The sequence below is a fragment of the Emys orbicularis genome, chromosome 17, assembly GCF_028017835.1.
Source record: "Emys orbicularis isolate rEmyOrb1 chromosome 17, rEmyOrb1.hap1, whole genome shotgun sequence".
In the NCBI taxonomy this organism is placed as follows: domain Eukaryota; kingdom Metazoa; phylum Chordata; order Testudines; family Emydidae; genus Emys; species Emys orbicularis.
Genome location: NC_088699.1, coordinates 20,338,537 through 20,356,640, shown reverse-complemented (window position 1 = coordinate 20,356,640; position 18,104 = coordinate 20,338,537). Strand labels below are relative to the sequence as shown.

The 18,104-nt window shown below is 42.3% G+C and overlaps 1 protein-coding gene across 2 annotated transcripts; it reads right to left on the bottom strand.

Annotated features, from left to right (window-relative positions):
• Nucleotides 1-2,130: 2,130 nt before the first annotated feature.
• On the bottom strand, nt 2,131-17,963 carry STYXL1 (serine/threonine/tyrosine interacting like 1). Of its 2 annotated transcripts, XM_065418447.1 has the most exons (8): nt 17,861-17,963; nt 15,043-15,104; nt 13,552-13,690; nt 12,042-12,187; nt 10,354-10,499; nt 8,991-9,088; nt 5,720-5,829; nt 2,131-2,262 (listed from the first exon to the last, which is right to left on the bottom strand). In XM_065418447.1, the coding sequence occupies exons 1-8, from the start codon at nt 17,961-17,963 to the stop codon at nt 2,131-2,133; spliced, it is 936 nt and encodes a 311-aa protein (XP_065274519.1). The 2 variants fall into 2 exon arrangements, with proteins under 2 accessions (XP_065274519.1, XP_065274520.1); XM_065418448.1 differs by lacking the exons at nt 12,042-12,187; nt 13,552-13,690.
• Nucleotides 17,964-18,104: the final 141 nt, after the last annotated feature.

Below are 18,104 nucleotides of genomic sequence, written 5' to 3'. Positions count from 1 at the left end.
TCAAAGGAGTCTAAGAGAGTTAGGTCTCCAAACGCCATTGAAATACAATGAGAGATGAGTGTCTAACTCCCTGGGGCCCCTTTAAAAATCCAGTCTATACATTTGCTCCAGGGCAGATTGGAAGACTGCACAAGCCTTGTGGCCCTTTAAGGCAAGGAAAGAATTGTAAGTAAGTCCTTTATTGAGAAGTGCCACCAAGTGGTTAGTGCTTGGAACTGAATGTCAGGAAGCCTGAGTCCTAGTTCCACCTGTCACTGAGGGTATAAACAGCAGTTAAACCTCCGCAGCTGCCCCGGGTCAGGTGACTTGGGCTTGCTCAGGCTGTGGTGCTGTAAAACTGTTCTGTAGATGTTTGGGCTTGGCCTAGAGTCGGAGCTCTGGGGCCTAGTGAGGCAGGAGGGTCCCAGAGCCCAAGCTCCATCCCGAACCCGAATGTCTACATCGCAGTTAAACAGCCCTGCAGCCCAAGTGCCGTGAGCCCAAGTCAGCTGACATACTGCAGCATAGCCATACCCTCACTCACTTAGTGATCTTAAACAAGTCACAACCACGCTGTGCTTCTGCTCCCCCTGTGCAAAATGAGTAGAATGAGATCCACCTTTCTAAATTGCTCTGAAATCCTGGCAAGTAAGGGCAGATCCTCAGCTGGTGTAAACTGGCATAATTCCCTTTAAGTCAATGGAGTTTTGCTGATACACATCAGCTGAAGATCTGGACCATAAGGTGCCACATAAGTACATAGTATTTTCTTAAAAAATAATGGTTCTGAAACAACGTACAAAACTGACAGACCCATTTATAGATCTCACTGCAGTGAAAAGACATTAGTACAGAAAATCTACCTCTGATTGCAATTTACAGCACCGGTGTTTAGTTCTGGTCATCCAACTTCCACAAAGCATACACATTTCAGCACTCAGAAGTAGTTAGTTGTCTCAATTCATTAGCAAGAATGTCAAGGTTGAGTAATTCTGTCCCAGGCTAGAGTTATTGAGGCTGTAATAATGTTTTGGTACAAACCTGTCAAAAAACCTTTGAAGGTTCAGATTTAGGATGAAGATTTAAAATGAAGGACATAATATAACTGTCAGGATAGGGAGGTCAAAATTTGGTGTAAGGCCTAAGTAACATTTTCTATAAGCTCTTATGCTGTGCTGCTAATGTATGGAATTTACAACGTTAAAAAGGAGATAGATGGTACTGAGCTTCATCATCATCATGTTCCCATTACACCTCTGGTGTTAAGGGCAGCGACGAAGCTCCTCCACTCCTGTCTGTTTCTGGCAAGGCTTTCAATGGTTCCCCAGCTGTGCCCCAGGTTTTTCAGCTCAGTTTCCATAGCTCTTTGCTGTGCTGTTTTCGGGCGGCCTCGTTTTCGCTTGCCTTCAGGTGTCCATCTTCTTGCTATTCTGGGGATGGAATCAGCTTGGGCAGGGCTTTAATTTGGCTTAATATAATAGGACTGGAGCTTCAAATAGAACTTCAAAGCAAAGAAGTCTGACTGTTGCAATATGAGGATGCAAGTAGGAGGCAAGACTGGAGAGCCTGGGCCCAAATAAATCAATGGGAGATACATGGGTGTGTGAAGGCATTACTCCATTTTGGGATTGGACTGTACATCTGCGAGAATGCATTTGTAATGGATTAATTCCTGAACTGTTGAAATTCTGTATCACATATTTATCTGTTTGTCTGGTAAAGTACCCGTTTACCATCCAAGGGTAGAGATCCATGGACGGGTTTTCAATGATGCTGCTCACCAGCAGCCCCTACTGGCTTCAATGGGAGCTGCAGGTGCTCAGCCCTTTGATAATCAGCCCGCAATGGACCTAGCCAACAGAAGGGACAATTAAAACAAAACGAGCCAAATCCTGAAGTCGTTATTCATGCACAACTCCCACTGACTGTTCAGCAAATGTGCCTGAATAAGGGATTGGATCCCAAATGATGTAAATAATAACATGTGAAGATGAAAACCAATCCTAAAGGTTCCGATTATTATATTATTCTTGTTGTTTTACTCACAGCAACCAATTCTAGTCAAACCTTACCTAAACAATACAGCCCAAGTTAAACTGGGGTACAGATGGAAAGGCTTCTTTGCCTGTTGGATGTTCTCCTTGCTGCCTGTCAATAATGTGGTTCGGAGATATCTGTGATCGCTGACCCATAGATTTGGCTTTCCCAGTCTGACAGCTGTTGTACAAAGCCACGGTTTGGTCTCATGTTTGTTTTGCATTTCTGGATGTATTTCCAAGCCCTCTACAAATACAAGTAAAGACAGGGAGAAGACTCAGGAACTTGCTTACTTTGTATTGTCCAGGTTACAATTACACCTCTACCCCGATATAACGCGACCCGATATAACACAAATTTGGATATAACACGGTAAAGCAGTGCTCCGGGGGGGCGGGGCTGCGCACTCCGGCGGATCAAAGCAAGTTTGATATAACGCGGTTTCACCTATAACGCAGTAAGATTTTTTGGCTCCCGAGGACAGCGTTATATCAGGGTAGAGGTGTACCTCTAAGTCTTAGAATGATTAATTATTTGCATTTTCATAGCATCTAGGAGCTTCACTCATGGCCCAGAACCCTATTGTGCCAAGTGCTGAACAAATACAGAACAGAAATGAACCAATCTGGTATCTGGACCAGTAGAGAAAGAAAAGGACACATTGAATTACAAGTATCAGAGGGGTAGCCGTGTTAGTCTGGATCTGTAAAAAGCAACAAAGAGTCCTGTGGCACCTTATAGACTAAAGATGTATTGGAGCATAAGCTTTCGTGGGTGAATATTACAAGGTTTTTTTTAACCCCTGCCCTCCCCACATAACTCCTTTATGGGTCAGGACCCCTACAATTACAACACGGTGAAATTTCAGATTTAAATAGCTGAAATAATTAAATTTATGATTTTTTAAATCCTCTGATTGTGAAATTGATCAAAATGGACTGTGAATTTGGTAGGGCCCTATCTATAATGAACCAAACTGATATCCTGCAGTGTTCAGCTCAGGCCTCTTACTTCATCTATGATGTACCTGCCATCATTCTGCAGCAAGACAATGCCAGAGCCCTACCTTGGGCTACTGGGTCTGAGTGTAGTGTAAAATGCTAACGATCTTTTTCAATGGGAAAAGCAAAGAAGCAGCACCTACCTACAGCTGCACGACAGAGGGTCTCCTGTTCCTGGATTGGCACTATATGCTATTGCACAGTGGTGATCTATAGCAGCAAAGCAGCGGTCCAGCTATCCCAAAGTGCTAATTACAGCCATCTCGATGGTTTGTTAGTTTCAGGTAATTAGCTTGGATTGCTGTTACGCGGCAGGATTGTTACACAAATGCACTGCACTCCTCTCTGGCTACACGACTGAAGTTACTGAGTAATGTCCCTCTCACCAGATAAAATCAGAATTTCTTATAGCAATCAGGAGCATAATTAGGATTGCTTAAGCTTAATGAGATGAAAGGTGAAATGGTATTGCATGGTTTCTTCCGGATCTCTGATACCGGAGACCAACAGCCTAAACCTCTAACCTGTTTATGATTAATTCCTAATCACACAAGTAATCAGTGGGTCTCCACACACACTAATTACTCATATGAGTAAGGGTTTGGCAGGAGCATGTTCTACCAGTGCATTTCTTTTAACATACTCATGTCTCCAGATCCCTGAAGCCTCACTAAAGCATTCCAAGACTTTTGTCCAAACTGGGTCAAAGACCTAATTGAAAGAGCAGCTTGAGTATATTTCACTGCTGCAGTCCAGCAAGATTGTCTGTTTGAATCATCCCATAGGAAAGCTTCGTGCAACAGGAATCTCAAGCATTCAACCTGTTTCACTATGGGCAGCCTGTGGGGAGGGTGCTCTGGAGTAGATGTATTTCTGTTTAGACTTGACAAGATGTTAAAACAAAAACGTTGATCACAATAAAGGGAAAAGTCAGTTATCAGCCTTGGACTTTTGCACTGTGGGTGCAATAAGTTAAGTATTTTAGTAGGGCTCAGCATGGGAGGGTGTGATAGTGATTGAACTGTTATCAGTCTGTGGGAGCAATCAGATCCAGTATTAATAGGGTAGGTTCCAGTGCCTGTGCAAAGTAGTATGCAGCGAGTCTCTGTTATTCTGCTGGCAAACTCATTCTGCAATTACTCTGATGTGCCTTGCAGGGTAAGAAGCCTCATTTTGTGTTGCAAATGTTTACACACAAAAATGGGCCAGATCCGTGCTCAGCTTCAGGATTCAGTTTGGAGTCAAATACATCTCTACCCCAATATAACGCGACCCGATATAACACGAATTCGGATATAACACGGTAAAGCAGTGCTCCGGGGGGGCGGGGCTGTGCACTCTGGGGGATCAAAGCAAGTTCGATATAACGCGGTTTCACCTATAACGTGGTAAGTTTTTTTGGCTCCCGAGGACAGCGTTATATCGGGGTAGAGGTGGACTCAATTTCCAGAAGGGGGCTCCTTTTCCAAACACAACCAAGACTTTTAGCGGGCCTCACTTCAAAGGCATGGAGGAGATCAGATAGCACTGATACCCCAGTCTGCCCAGAGAAGGCAGAATGAGAGACAGACCCATCTTTTCAAAATGCTGGGACACCGAGTAAACTGAGGAACATCCTGGAATTTGGGGATAAGCCACCAATCTAGTATACAGCTAGGTACTTCTCAGCCTTCACCCAATATTTTTCTGAAGACTTGTGGAGCTACGTAATGAGATGTGCTGGTCCGTTAAGGTTGAGGAGAGCACTCCTCGTAGACTAAAAGAACAGGAGTACTTGTGGCACCTTAGAGACTAACAAATTTATTTGAGCATAAGCTTTCATGGGCTACAGCCCACTTCTTCGGATGCGTAGAATGGAACATATATTGAGATATATATACACATACAGAGAGCATGAAAAGGTGGGAGTTGTCTTACCAACTCTGAGAGGCCAATTAAGTAAGAGGAAAAATTTTTTTTTGAAGTGATAAGAAGTGTGAGAGTACATGGGGAGACAGATAGAGACACTTCTTATCAAACTGTCTGTACTGGGCTATCTTGATTATCACTTCAAAAGTTTTTTAGTTAGTCTCTAAGGTGCCACAAGTACTCCTGTTCTTTTTGCAGATACAGACTAACATGGCTGCTACTCTGAAACCTCTTAGACTAGTGCAACCCTATTCTGGGTTTCCCTAGAACAATATCTGTGGGTCAAGGGATGTGGTCTTGGGGAAGCAATCTGGGATTTTAAAGACACCCATGCTGCTGACCTCAGCTTTAGGGCATAAAGCCAGAGTTCCACCAACAGGGTGGGCTGGACTTCCTATATCCCGCAAGAGTAAGGGACAAAGCCAGGTCTTGGTAGCTCCCAGACTCAGAAAGTCTCTCTCTCTCTGAGATCCAGGAGAGCAGAGTTGCTTAGATTTGTAATTCTTCCAGTCAGCCATGTTTGTAGTCCTGGCTTCCGGGCAGGTCTGTTGGCAAACGGGAGGGTAGATACAGATCACTCTCCAGCAGATACTGAGCTGCGTTATCACAGGCCCAGGAATCAAACCCAAGTCTCCTCCTTGATGTTACAGATATGTCACACAATGTATTCAGGGAGTCTGAATTAAAGTACAGGTTATTTGCTCCTCATTACTCCAGCACCTCAGAACAGTTCAGAAATAGAAATGTACAGGAGACCACGTCACTCTCTGCAGAAAGCAGAAGTGCGGATGTACCTTTAAGGGATAATGGGATGAATGCATGAGGAAGGCCATTACCGCCGTGCTGCTCCGACTTAGACCCAGGGTAGAGAAAACCAGAACTGCTCCAAGAGCCATCTGAGAATCTAACCAAAGAAAAGTGCATTACAAATTAGTGTCTTGAAAAATCAAAGCCAGAGAACTCTCCCCACTCCTCTTATTTTTTAAATGAAATTTCTAATGCTGGTGAAAGGTGCCAGATAAATAGTCCCAGAGACACAAGCCCGCTTAAACCACTGAATAGGTACAGCTGGGCAGTGTCAGGACACGTTTCTCTACACCGCCCCAGAGGGGACTGTCTTGGATGGATTGGGTTAAGAAGTTAGCTTTTGGACCTAAGTTAGCCTAAGTGTAGAGGAGTATGGAAAACTGAAGTTGCTAGTGTGAGAAATTAGAGTGTTATGGGAAAGTAAGAGTTAGCAAGGATCTGATTCAGGGTCATGTTACTGTTATGTTTTGATTATAACTAGTTTAAGCAAAGTTTTTAATGAGTGTTTTTGAGAAATGTGAATGTTTTATTAAAATGCTATCAATACTGACAGTGTAGGAAGGACATTGGTGCAGATAGGGTGACCAGACAGCAAATGTGAAAAATCGGGACAGAGGGTGGGGGGTAATAGGTGCCTATATAAGAAAAAGACCCAAAAATCGGGACTGTCCCTATAAAAACAGGACATCTGGTCACCCTAGGTGCAGATGTTAATTTAAATAATATGTAAAATAAAGAGCCAATAAGGATCCCACAGCTGAACAGGGGCCAGATCCCACTCTAGGGAGCACAGATGTGTGTGACTTGGGGTGGGGCTCAGAGGAGGAAGTTAAGAAGAAATTTGGGGAGTACAGGAGTGTCTCCTCACTGATCACATGGGAGGGTTTGCCCAGAACAGATTTGCTGGGTCGGCGTCTGTGCTCCCAGGCACCCAGCCCGTGGCTCAGGTTTTAAGAGGGAAATGTGTAACTGACCTCCCAGAAGGGAGCAGTCAGACAACTGACCTTTTGGGAACAGAGAGAGGCGTGACAGAGGGTACCCCAATACAGGTCCCACTTTTTCAAAATGCTGTTCCTAATGTACTTGTGAAAACTAACTCTCTTTAAGACAGGATAAGAATCCTACTAACGACTTGGGTGTCAGTGAAAATGCTAATGACCCACCTGAGAAAGGGGAGGAGGAAGCAATCTCCCGGGCAGGTGAAATCCACCCAGAAACTAAGCAAAAGCTGCTGAGAGAAGAGGGTGGGGAAAGTTCCAATATTTGGAGTGAAAATTACAAAGAAGCCCTAGAAGGGAGGGTGGATTTTTTGCATGGGCACAGCCTTGGAGATGGAATGCAGCTCCACAGGGGGCCGACCAGTTAACAGCAGTAATAGCTGGCACAGCAGAAAAAGCATAACAAACCTAGACTGCTTGTGTGGAAGGGGAAACTGAGGCACACTGTCTCATGGCATTGGTGGCTAAATGCCAAGACACCTACACTCCAAAGATATTGAGATCTGCATTGTGTTAACAATGCTACACACAAAAATGTTTTCAGGCATCCTGGGAAAAGAAACACAGAACTTTGCTAAAACTCCTGTGGATGACACTCCAATGTTTGTTAAAACTTGGGAGTTGTATAACCAAGACATAAGGAGGACATCAGGCACACTGCTTTTGCATTAGTCAGTGACTAACCCTCTGGCAGTAATCTAAGGGGGGAGGCGTGACACTCTGCCCCATATTCTTCATAGAGATATGGTTATGGTATGATTATGGCATAACTAAGATGCATTTTATGCAAGATAGGTCAGGTGAGGTATCATTGAAAAGGTTATGATTCACTGAATATGATTATCTTATTTGTATGCATGTATCATTTTTGTATCTAAAGTTAGGAATATTGTCTATGCATTTATTACAAATGTGTTTACACCTGAGGAACCCCCACTAGGCAGAATGCAATCAATCTAGATTGCTGGCTGGAAAGGGCCATTAGGGAGAACAACAGGTCTTGGAAGATGCTAATCTCTCACCAGGGAGCAATCCTGGGAAGCCTTCCTGAAGACCTTACAGACAGTCTCTGTCTCATGGCTGCTGTGGTCCTACAGAGACATGTGACCAAGTCACCTGGTACTGGACTCCATGATAATACAAGTGTTTTTCCATTGACGGGGTGTGGGAATCAAACTGGGAGACAAAGGGGTGAAAGTAAAGCGGTACGTGCCGGTACAGCGTACCGTTAAAATGTGGCCGTCGGTACCAGCCCCTACCACCTTACTTTAAAACACTGCCATGGGAGCACGCGGAGCTGGTTGCCGTACCACTAAGTTTTCAATTTTACTTTCACCCCTGGTTCCCGCCATATGTAAAACCTATTCAAGGTAGGGGAGTGACATCATCATGGTTCCTTCATCACTGACTCCCTGCCCAAGAAAGAAGACTGCTGAAAACACCTGAGAAACAAAAGACTGAACTTGGGGGAAGGGCTGAGCCCAGGCTAGAGGGTTTACTAGCCTGTGAAAGGAATATCTGGAGTTTTAAGCTGCTAGCAAGTGCAGCTTGCCTTCAAGAATCTCTGCAATCTGCCTAAAACAACATTCAGAGTGAGAATTTTCTACTTATAACCAATTCATTAAGCTTAGACTGTGTTTTTTGTTTTATTTGCTAGGTAATCTGCTTTGATCTATTTGCTATCCCTTATAATCACTTAAAATCTATCTTTTGTAGTTAATAAATTTGTTTTTATTTTGTCTAAAACCAGTGTGTGGAAATCATAACTTGGGGCAGAAAGTGGTGTATATGCCTCTCCACTTTGAGGGAGGGCGCGAATTTCATGAGCTTACGCTATACAGTTCTCTGTGCAGCGCAAGATGGTATAATTTGGGGTTTACCCTCTAAAGGGGGGTGCGTGCCTTAGGAACTGGGAGGTGCCTTAGCTTTGCCTTCCCATGCAGGGGCTGGTTAAAGAACCTGTGTGTGTAGTGCTGAGTGTGTCCTTACCTATGTGTATGCTGGTGAATTAGCAAGCTTGGAGAGCTTAGCAACTTGTCACAGCATTACAGGGTGAAAAGGGAGTCCAGGCTGGTGGATCAGGCGGGCTCAGTGGTACCCCAGTTCCAGGCGGCATCCCGAGAGGGGGAACCCATCACACCAGTAAATGGACTGAACAGCTCCAGTTGGGACCATGCTTCTAGGTGTTAAAAGACTACGAACCTCCACACTCAAAAGAACAGTGTGCACACTTGATAGTTATAGATCAGAATCCACTCACCTATGAAGTGACAAATGGTGGGAAAAAAGGAAAAAAGATCTGCATCGGGAGAATCTGCCACAGAAACATGAAGAAGTGTTTTGCTTTCATCTGTGAAACTGGAAAGGGAGCACACAGGAGAGATGTTAAACAGGCCAATAAAGTAGTTCTGCCAAATTCTACTTGCCTGGGGCAAATCAGCCATATTTTATTTGACGTTACATGAGTAATAACTTTTCATTGTCATCATCATAGTAAGGAACGGTGAGTAAGACACTGAGGCTGCATTAGGTGCATAACCAATAGTTCCATTATCAGTCAGCCAACCTAAACTGTGTTAGTATTTATGTATTAACATGACCCTATAGTATGTTCTACCTGGGAGCTTGATGAAGGCAGATAGCTGAAAGCAAGTGTTCTTTCATGTCATACATGTTTTGGGAGTTTCCTAAATATATAATTAATGTACACAGACGCTGCTTCATGTGGTTTCTTATTAAGGTGTCATACACCTTACAACGTATCTCATCTCATTGAGAAACGGCTGCAAAACAACGAAGAGGAATTTTTAAGCTATTCAGATGCATTTCATGTAATGAACAGTGACTTAGAGCTGAGAGGAAGCCCAGTTCTCTGAGATTTTTGAGGGTTCTCTTTGGAGCCAGATACACAAGAAATGCTTGGTTATTGGTAAAACTGGCTGCAAAAATGTAGCCAGGCAGAAAGCTATATTTGTCCTCACTCGTCACATCCTTGCAAAATGTCTCTGGGTTTTTGGCTGTATCGAGCTGTAGTTCTAATATAGCTCGCCCACTGACTTGAGTGGCTAGTCAAATAGCTTCAGTCAGTGACAAATACAGAAAAAGGAGTAAGAGAAATCACACAAAAGGTAAATGAATTGCATTTGAAAGCATGTTGGTTTGTACATTTTCCTCTTAAATGTAGCATTAGGTTCATTGTGAAGGTTGGTGTTGAACTCTTAGGCCCAGATTCTTACAGGTATTTAGATGCCTAATTTCCATTGATTTCAATGGGAGGTAAGCACCTCGGTACCTCTGAGGATCTGGGTCCCAGTGATAACGATCCCATTCTTGCTCTACATAGTCTCACTTCTTCTGAGTTACGGTAGGCTGAGGCAGTAACGAGTCATTGCTTTGCAACCTCTAAAGTAGAGAAGTCAGAAGAACAAGCTTTAAATAGCTTTAAGTTTATCCCATACTTCTAATCACCATCCTACTCTGACTGAATGAGTATCTCACAAGGTTCCTGGAAGGTCCACAAACATGCAGCTTCTGCTACTGGGCTCCCGTGCTGTACTGCATAACTTGGCAGCTTTTCACACACACAACCATCGATGCAAATCCAACTGGACCATTTGACTTACAGTGTTGCAATCTCCTCTGAGATGTTGACTTGTGCTTTGATTTTCAGATCCTTCTGAATCTGTTGGTCACAGGCCTGCCTGCAATCTCCCATATATAACTGAGCAGGCAATATCTCTACAGGGTATGGCTGAAAAGCATCCAGTTCCTGCACAAGAGAAACAAAAGGATTAATACAGTTGAAAGAACTATCTATTTGCCTTCATATATCTATTTCTATATCTATTTGCCTTCATCTTAGCTTGGAAAGTTCTTAAACCTGAATCCTGAGAAGAAATGAACCAATGCTCAGTCAATGTCCTACACCTACATTCAAACAGAAATGGGGTACATTCATTTAATCGGACAGATACTCTGAAGAACAGAAGTTATCACTAGACTCGGTCAATGAAATGAACATGGTCACTGCCAATGTGGCCCTGCTGGAATAAAAAAAAAGAATAAGAGATAGACTATGTCCTTTGTAATGCAGGGAAGGACACTAATACCTCAGATTAATTAGAGTTTGCTAATTACTTGGTCCAAGGCCAAATGAAACCACTTGTCAACCCGGACTGGCAGGTGTAGTGTGACTGCATAACACAACTCCAACTCATCGCTCCTACCAGAGCAGGAAAAATTCTGAGCATAGCTTAGCACAGCCTACTCTTTGGGCAGCATGAAGGCTAAGGACAAAATTCTGTAGCCGTGCCAAGAGTGGAAGGGAAGATAGTTGAGTAATGACTATGCACCAGTGTTCACCACTGAAATGCAGCCCTCACTAGGGTGAAACACAATAGCTGTTTGACAGCACAAAGCAGCACTAAACAATAGTTTAGAGAAGGAAGTATAGGAGAATGCTGTATCCAACTGTAACTGCAGGGAGAATTGAGGTAGATGGCGTGTCAGACATCATAAAGAAGCAAAAAAGGTCACCAAACAATTTATTTTCTCCTTTGCAGATCACTCGTAAGCCACCAGCATACCTGGAGCACTACACAGGCCAGCAACTTATTACACAGCTTATGTGAAACAGAAGGAGTAACAGAAAGCAAAGACATGTTGCAGAGACGCGTCACTACCTTTTTTTTATAAGCCTTGTCCTAGATGTTAAAGTGGGATGCTTATCTCTCACAGTCTAAGCAGGCTCCAGTCAGGTTAATGTTTGGGTAAGAGAACAGAACAGGATGCTGTTGGAAATAATGTAAGTGACTCAATAGGTGGCACTTTTCTCCCTGAGTCAATACTTGAAAAAATGTATCAGTTTGCTTTGTGATCCTTTGGGATGAAAGCCATTGCATGTAAGACGTTATTAAAGACATATCTTAAAAAAACAGTCACAATTTCTGCCCAAACATGTTTACCTGCTATTGTTATAACACTTCAGATTACTATAACTGAAAGATTTGTTTAATCTAACAGCACTTTACGGTTAGTCAGTTTCCCATGTTGTTTTTGTGAGTTTTTCCACACAACATCAGGAAGAGAAAAATAGATACTTGTGCTTGTAAAAGAACAAAAATTAGCAGAGGGACTCCAGGGCAAGGGTATTACTTGAAATGACTTTTGACTCCTTTTTTAAAATTGACTGGACATCAGATTGACAGTGTCCCTTTAATTATTACTAGGGAATTCACTGGAATTAGTTGAATGTACATAGAAAAATTCTATCTATAGCTGAAGACCTGGCCTGTCTCTCCAATAATCTCACCTGAGGCATCCAGAATATCTTCTGAGTCCTCAAGAAATGGTAGCACGCAGTGAAGCGCTCATACCCTCCTTTCAGGATGCGGACTGGGTGGCGGGTGAACTGCTCTAAGACTCTGGCACACTGGATGGCAGCCCCTACCTCAGCATCTAAAGACATGGAAAATCTATTACACATGGTTACTGCAGGGAATCGGATGGGGAGAGGGTTATTTCCAACAGGCCCTGAGTACTTGGGGTGAAATCATGACCCTAGACATCAGTAACTAAACTCCCTTTGGCTTCAATGGGGCCAGGATTTCACCCCGATGTCTGAAGGACCTTGAGAGAGCAGGATTAAAAGCTACAATCACTCTCCAGCCACTGCTGCTGCAAGGAAGCCTCTGGGGATGTTTCTGACATTCCCTACGAACCTCTTGTCTGGAGAGCTCCCTTTTTTCTATTGTCATATATTTTTTTTCTTTCTCTTGTTCCTGTCATATCAAAGACAAGGTATGTGTTTGTTCACTTCTTAGGCCTGGTCTACACTAGGAAATTAGGTCGGGATAACGACATCTCTCAGGGGTGTGAAAAATCACACTGTGCTGCTGTATGCGTAGACAAGCCTTTAGTTAGGTCTTATGGACAATTTTATCAAATCTGCAAATAGATGGATTTTAAGAATTCACAAAGCTATTTTTAACAAACTAGCAGTTAAAATTTCAACTTTCTTAGCTTTGTCAGTTTCAAACTAATGCCGGAAACAAGGTGAAATGTGCTGAAAGTGGATCATGTCCTCTTAAAAACATCTGTGTTTGCAAAATACTTCTATGCTAACTAGAACTGTTATAGTCACTTTGCGACACCAGATAATGGGGGGCAGGGGAGATCTAGAAGCCAGGACTGTGATTCTGCAATGAGCTGCAAGGTCACTACAAGTTCAGGGTCTAAAAGGTAATCTGCCGTTTGGGAAAAATAATTTCAATGTTTCCTGGTATCTTTAAATTAACTCAACAGATGCACAAAGCTATCAGTGCCATGATCTGCGTTTTATTCTCTGGGTTTCCAGACCTAAGCATTTGCCACAGAACTTCATCTAATTACTACTCTCATTAAAGATAAGTCCTATTTTTGTTACTATGATAACGCAAATTCTTCTTTTTTTTAATCCTGAGCTTACTAATAAAAAGAAAGAACTCACTTTGTGAACACGAAGAACTGGATTCATCTCCTGAGATCTCTGAGGCAGCTTTAGTCCCTAAAAAGCAATAAATAAACACATTAAACCCCAGCTGAACTGGGAAAAATAGCCTCTTTTCCACTTAAATGGTTTTGAAAGCGAAGGGTTCACATATTGAAAGATGAGCCAGCCTAGACCCAGGGACCTTGAAAGAAAATCTGGATTTATAAAGCCTAGAATAGAACATGTGAAATATTATGACAGACAGAGGCTTATTGATGGTGTAATGTTACCAAAATAAAGGCAGTGCACTTAAGTATTCTTGTCAAGTGATTTGAAAGAGAAATAAACATACCTTTTTCATCCTCCTCCTTCTCTTCGTAATCATCATAATAGATATCGTCCAAAGAGCTGGTTTTGCCATCATACACGACACAATATTTGACACACTCCAGCTCAACTGATTCAGGTACCAGATAGTCCCCCATAGGATTCTAGCAAAACCACGAGAGAATCTTATTAAGAGGGGGACTGCATTTTTCCTCATGGAACTATCCCTAGCAATTTCTTCCAAATTACCATTATACCTTATTTTGAAGAAAGTGGGCGGAATTCAGAAGTGATGTAAGTTACATGTCAGCAAGTGGGTCTGGGTCTAAGTCTATGGGAGAGCTAGGGTGGTGTGTAACTTATATGCTGAGGAACTGCAAGAAGATGTAAGTTACACCAACTCATTCCTGATTCACTGTTGCCTCTCACCCTGAGCAATCATTTACCCCAGTGTAAAGTTGGTATAACTACTTCAGAATGGTAGTGATTTACCTCTACATTGCACAGGTGTAAATGCAAAGCAGTGGACAGTGTGGCCTCCTCCGAGTCACCCCTTTGTTTCATCCTGTCTTTTGAGCATCAGCTTTTTTCCCCAGATCTCTGAATGTGTTTTTCCCTAAGTTCGCTGCCTCCAGCCCTGCAGTATTTATTTATCATTGCAATGGTCACCATGGAACTATTTTAGACCAGCTCAAGTGTTCCTATTTTCTTGAAATCGTCACTTGTACTTTCTATCGAATGCAGTGATGTTTACCAGTGAAGGCACTTAAGGCTGAGATTTGCAAAGCCACCTAAGGGAGTTAGAAGCACAGTTCCTATTAATGGGACTTGTGTATCTAACTCCTTTAGGTGAATCCCAGAAGTTAGAGATGGAAAAGACCTAGGAGGTCATTTTGTTGGCCTACCTGCCAATACAGTAGATTTTTGAATGCTTTGTCCTCTCTAATGTTAGACATCTCAAGCGATGAGGGTTTCACCTCAGCCCTTTGTGAGACAACTCTGCAATAGCTCTTATTGCTGGAATATTCTTCCTGATATTCAACTTCAATGTCTCCCTTCTTTAGGCTACTGTAATCTCACTTCCCCTCTTTTCTACCCCAATCTGCATCACCTCTTGTGGGATAAATCAAACATTCCAGAATCAGGCAGGAGAGAGACTGGAGCAGTTCCTCATCCTTTTTGGCTAATTCTATCTCACTGCTAAATGCTGACTCCTAGAATCATCAGTGTGTGTGACTCATTAATGATCCAGAGCATTCACCCCTGCTGGAACACAGGGATACAAAGTGTTCTCTTCCCATGACAGCAGGGGCTGCTGTGCCTGAGAAAGATACCTCCCTGAGAAGCCTAAGTGGTGTTTGCATTGCGACTTTCTGTAGGAGGGGCAGCTTTAGCTTGCTGTCAGCTCCCTGGAGCCCTTTTGGTGACACTGACCAGGTGAGATGCTCATTAGTGCAGAACAGAAGGTCATGGACAGCACACATGAATGATAAACCCGCTTGAAACCACAACTTACCTGTTTAACCCTTCTTGCTGTAATCACATGGCTTTCATTGTACTCACGCTTTGTACGGGCATCTGAAAATAACAATGAAGATTGTGTGAATGGTTTACATAGTGCCTTCAAGGCAGAATCCAGCTCCTTCTGAAGCCAATGGGAGTTTAGACTGCAAAGAGTTCTACAAACCTTACAACTAGATACCCACCACCGAAATACAGATTGTATAAATTTCTTCATGGGATTCCATGTTTATTGTGCCTATTGACTTTCAGATTAAATGTCTCAGTTTGCAAGCAAAACAATGTTTTTTCAAGATGTCCGCCTTATGAATTTAACCTGGGATCTGAAAATCAAGCTGCATTATTTCCGTCTCACTACCATTAATCAAGATTCTGCAGGACCAAAGTCTGCAGTCATTGCACAGAGATTGCATAAATGTAATACAGGGCAGAATTTGATGCGGCAACTGGAATTTAGCAAACAATTCTATTGATGATGCAAAAGTCAGACTAGAATCCAGCTATTTCTCCCATAACTCTATTCTTCTGCTGTGCTAACCCAAATAATAGTTACAATTTATTTTGTCATTACATTAAATAGATATGATGGAATGCACTCAGAGAGGAAGTGTGTGGAGTACGTAGGTGCCATTTTTACATGACCACTTTTATAATATGGCAACATTAAAACAATGTCTATGAAAAATTCCTAAATGCATTAGGAGTTCCTATTATAAAATAATATAATAACTCTCATTAACATTTATATAGCACTTCATATGTTCAAAGCACCGAACAAACATTAACTAATTATTCCTCCCAACAACTCTGTGAGGAAGGCACTATTAGCTGGTGAAATCCATCACAGGTGTAATTGAATGGATTTACGCCAGGGATGAATCTGGCCCATTATCTCCATTTGACTGAGGGGAAACTGAGACACTGATGGCCAATTCAGAGGTGATATAAATGGTGTTGTAAGTTGCACCCAAGTAAGGTGACTTACGGGTGTTTAACATGGTGTAATTTACATGCTGAGGGGGTGGGACTGGAGAGTGGTGTGTCAGATAAAGCAAATAATAGAAATTGGTAACAAAGCAGGAGGTGTCTGCTTTATCTTAGGTTTCAGAGTAGCAGCCCGTGTTAGTCTGTATCCGCAAAAAGAACAGGAGTACTTGTGGCACCTTAGAGACTAACACATTTATTAGAGCATAAGCTTTCGTGGGCTACAGCCCACTTCTTCGGATGCACTCTATATGCTCTAATAAATGTGTTAGTCTCTAAGGTGCCACAAGTACTCCTGTTCTTTTTGCTTTATCTTAAGCCTTCCTATGTTTTCCTGTTAGTTGCTTTTCCTGTTATACCCCTTTCTTCCACCCCCACAGCAAGTACGTTACAGCTGCTTAAAGGCATGCAATTAACACTTTCATTTACACCATTTCTAAATTTAGTCCAGAGAGATTAAGTGGACAGCAGCAGAGCAAGCAGTGGAACTCAGCCTTTTCCTGGGTTCCAATCACATGCTCAGTCCTCAAGACCATTCTGCCTCTTCTAAGGCTATGTCTGCACTGCAAATAAAGGTGTATTCATTACATTAAAACACCTATTCTGTGAAAGCCACCTCAATGTGAAATCCTAGTGGACACAAGTCAACTCCTGTGTCTTGTCTCACCTAGGCTTTCACATTGAGATGCTTATCTCCAAATAGTTATCTCGACGTAAAACACATCTTTATTTGCGGTGAAGACACAGCCTAAGAGAAATAGGTCTTCCAAATTTTAATCAAAGATGCAGCTACAAAGTAAAATACTAACTGCTATACATAAAATCACAGTGACCCACAAAGATCTCTTCAGAGTAGCAGCCGTGTTAGTCTGTATCCGCAAAAAGAACAGGAGTACTTGTGGCACCTTAGAGACTAACAAATTTATTTGAGTATAAGCTTTCGTGGGCTACAGCCCACTTCATTGGATGCATGCAGTGGAAAATACAGTAGGAAGATAGATATATATATACACACACACACAGAACATGAAACAATGGGTGTTACCATACACACTATAAGGAGAGTGATCAGTTAAGGTGAGCTATTATCAGCAGGAGAGAAAAAGAACTGTTTGTAGTGGTAATGAAAATGGCCCATTTCCAGCAATTGACAAGAAGATATGAGTAACTGTGGGGGGGAAATTTCCCCATGCTTATTTTTTCCCCCCTACAGTTCCTCACATCTTCTTGTCAATTGCTGGAAATGGGCCATTTTCATTATCACTACAAACAGTTCTTTTTCTCTCCTGCTGATAATAGCTCACCTTAACTGATCACTCTCCTTATAGTGTGTATGGTAGCACTCATTGTTTCATGTTCTCTGTGTATCTATCTATCTATCTATCTATCTATCTATCTATCTATCTATCTATCTATCTATCTTCCTACTGTATTTTCCACTGCATGCATCCGATGAAGTGGGCTGTAGCCCACGAAAGCTTATACTCAAATAAATTTGTTAGTCTCTAAGGTGCCACAAGTACTCCTGTTCTTTTTACAAAGATCTTTGGGCACCATACAATCACATGCATGCTAATGGTTCAAGCAGGACTAAAGGAACTATCCCTGTTGCCCTGAACCTTATACAGACATGTACACAAGTGCAAAGGGCCTGATTCAACTCCCATTACTGTTAATAGGCATCTTTTCACTGACTTTTATGGCAGTTGGGTCACTCCCAAAGCACATACAAAGTTTTCCAACAATCTAGCCCCAATAATTAAACAAAAGAATGACCTATATGACAAATTGCACAATAAAAATACATATCAACACTCAAATTAGCTTACCCAGTAAACAGAGATAGTTAGGCTCAGTTAACCTGGAGAGCTTCGTGGACTGGTTCAAGATGTTGTAAAGCTCTGTGGGCTCACAGAGAACCAACCCTGCCATTTTACTGAATGGAAATAATAATTAAAGTAAATACATTCTTAAAAGGTGAGTTCTTGCAAAGTAACCAAGCTAACGTGAAGAATTTACTTTTTATCCGTTCCAGCTCATCTGTGAATGAAAACAATCGCTTTGAGCCCAAGC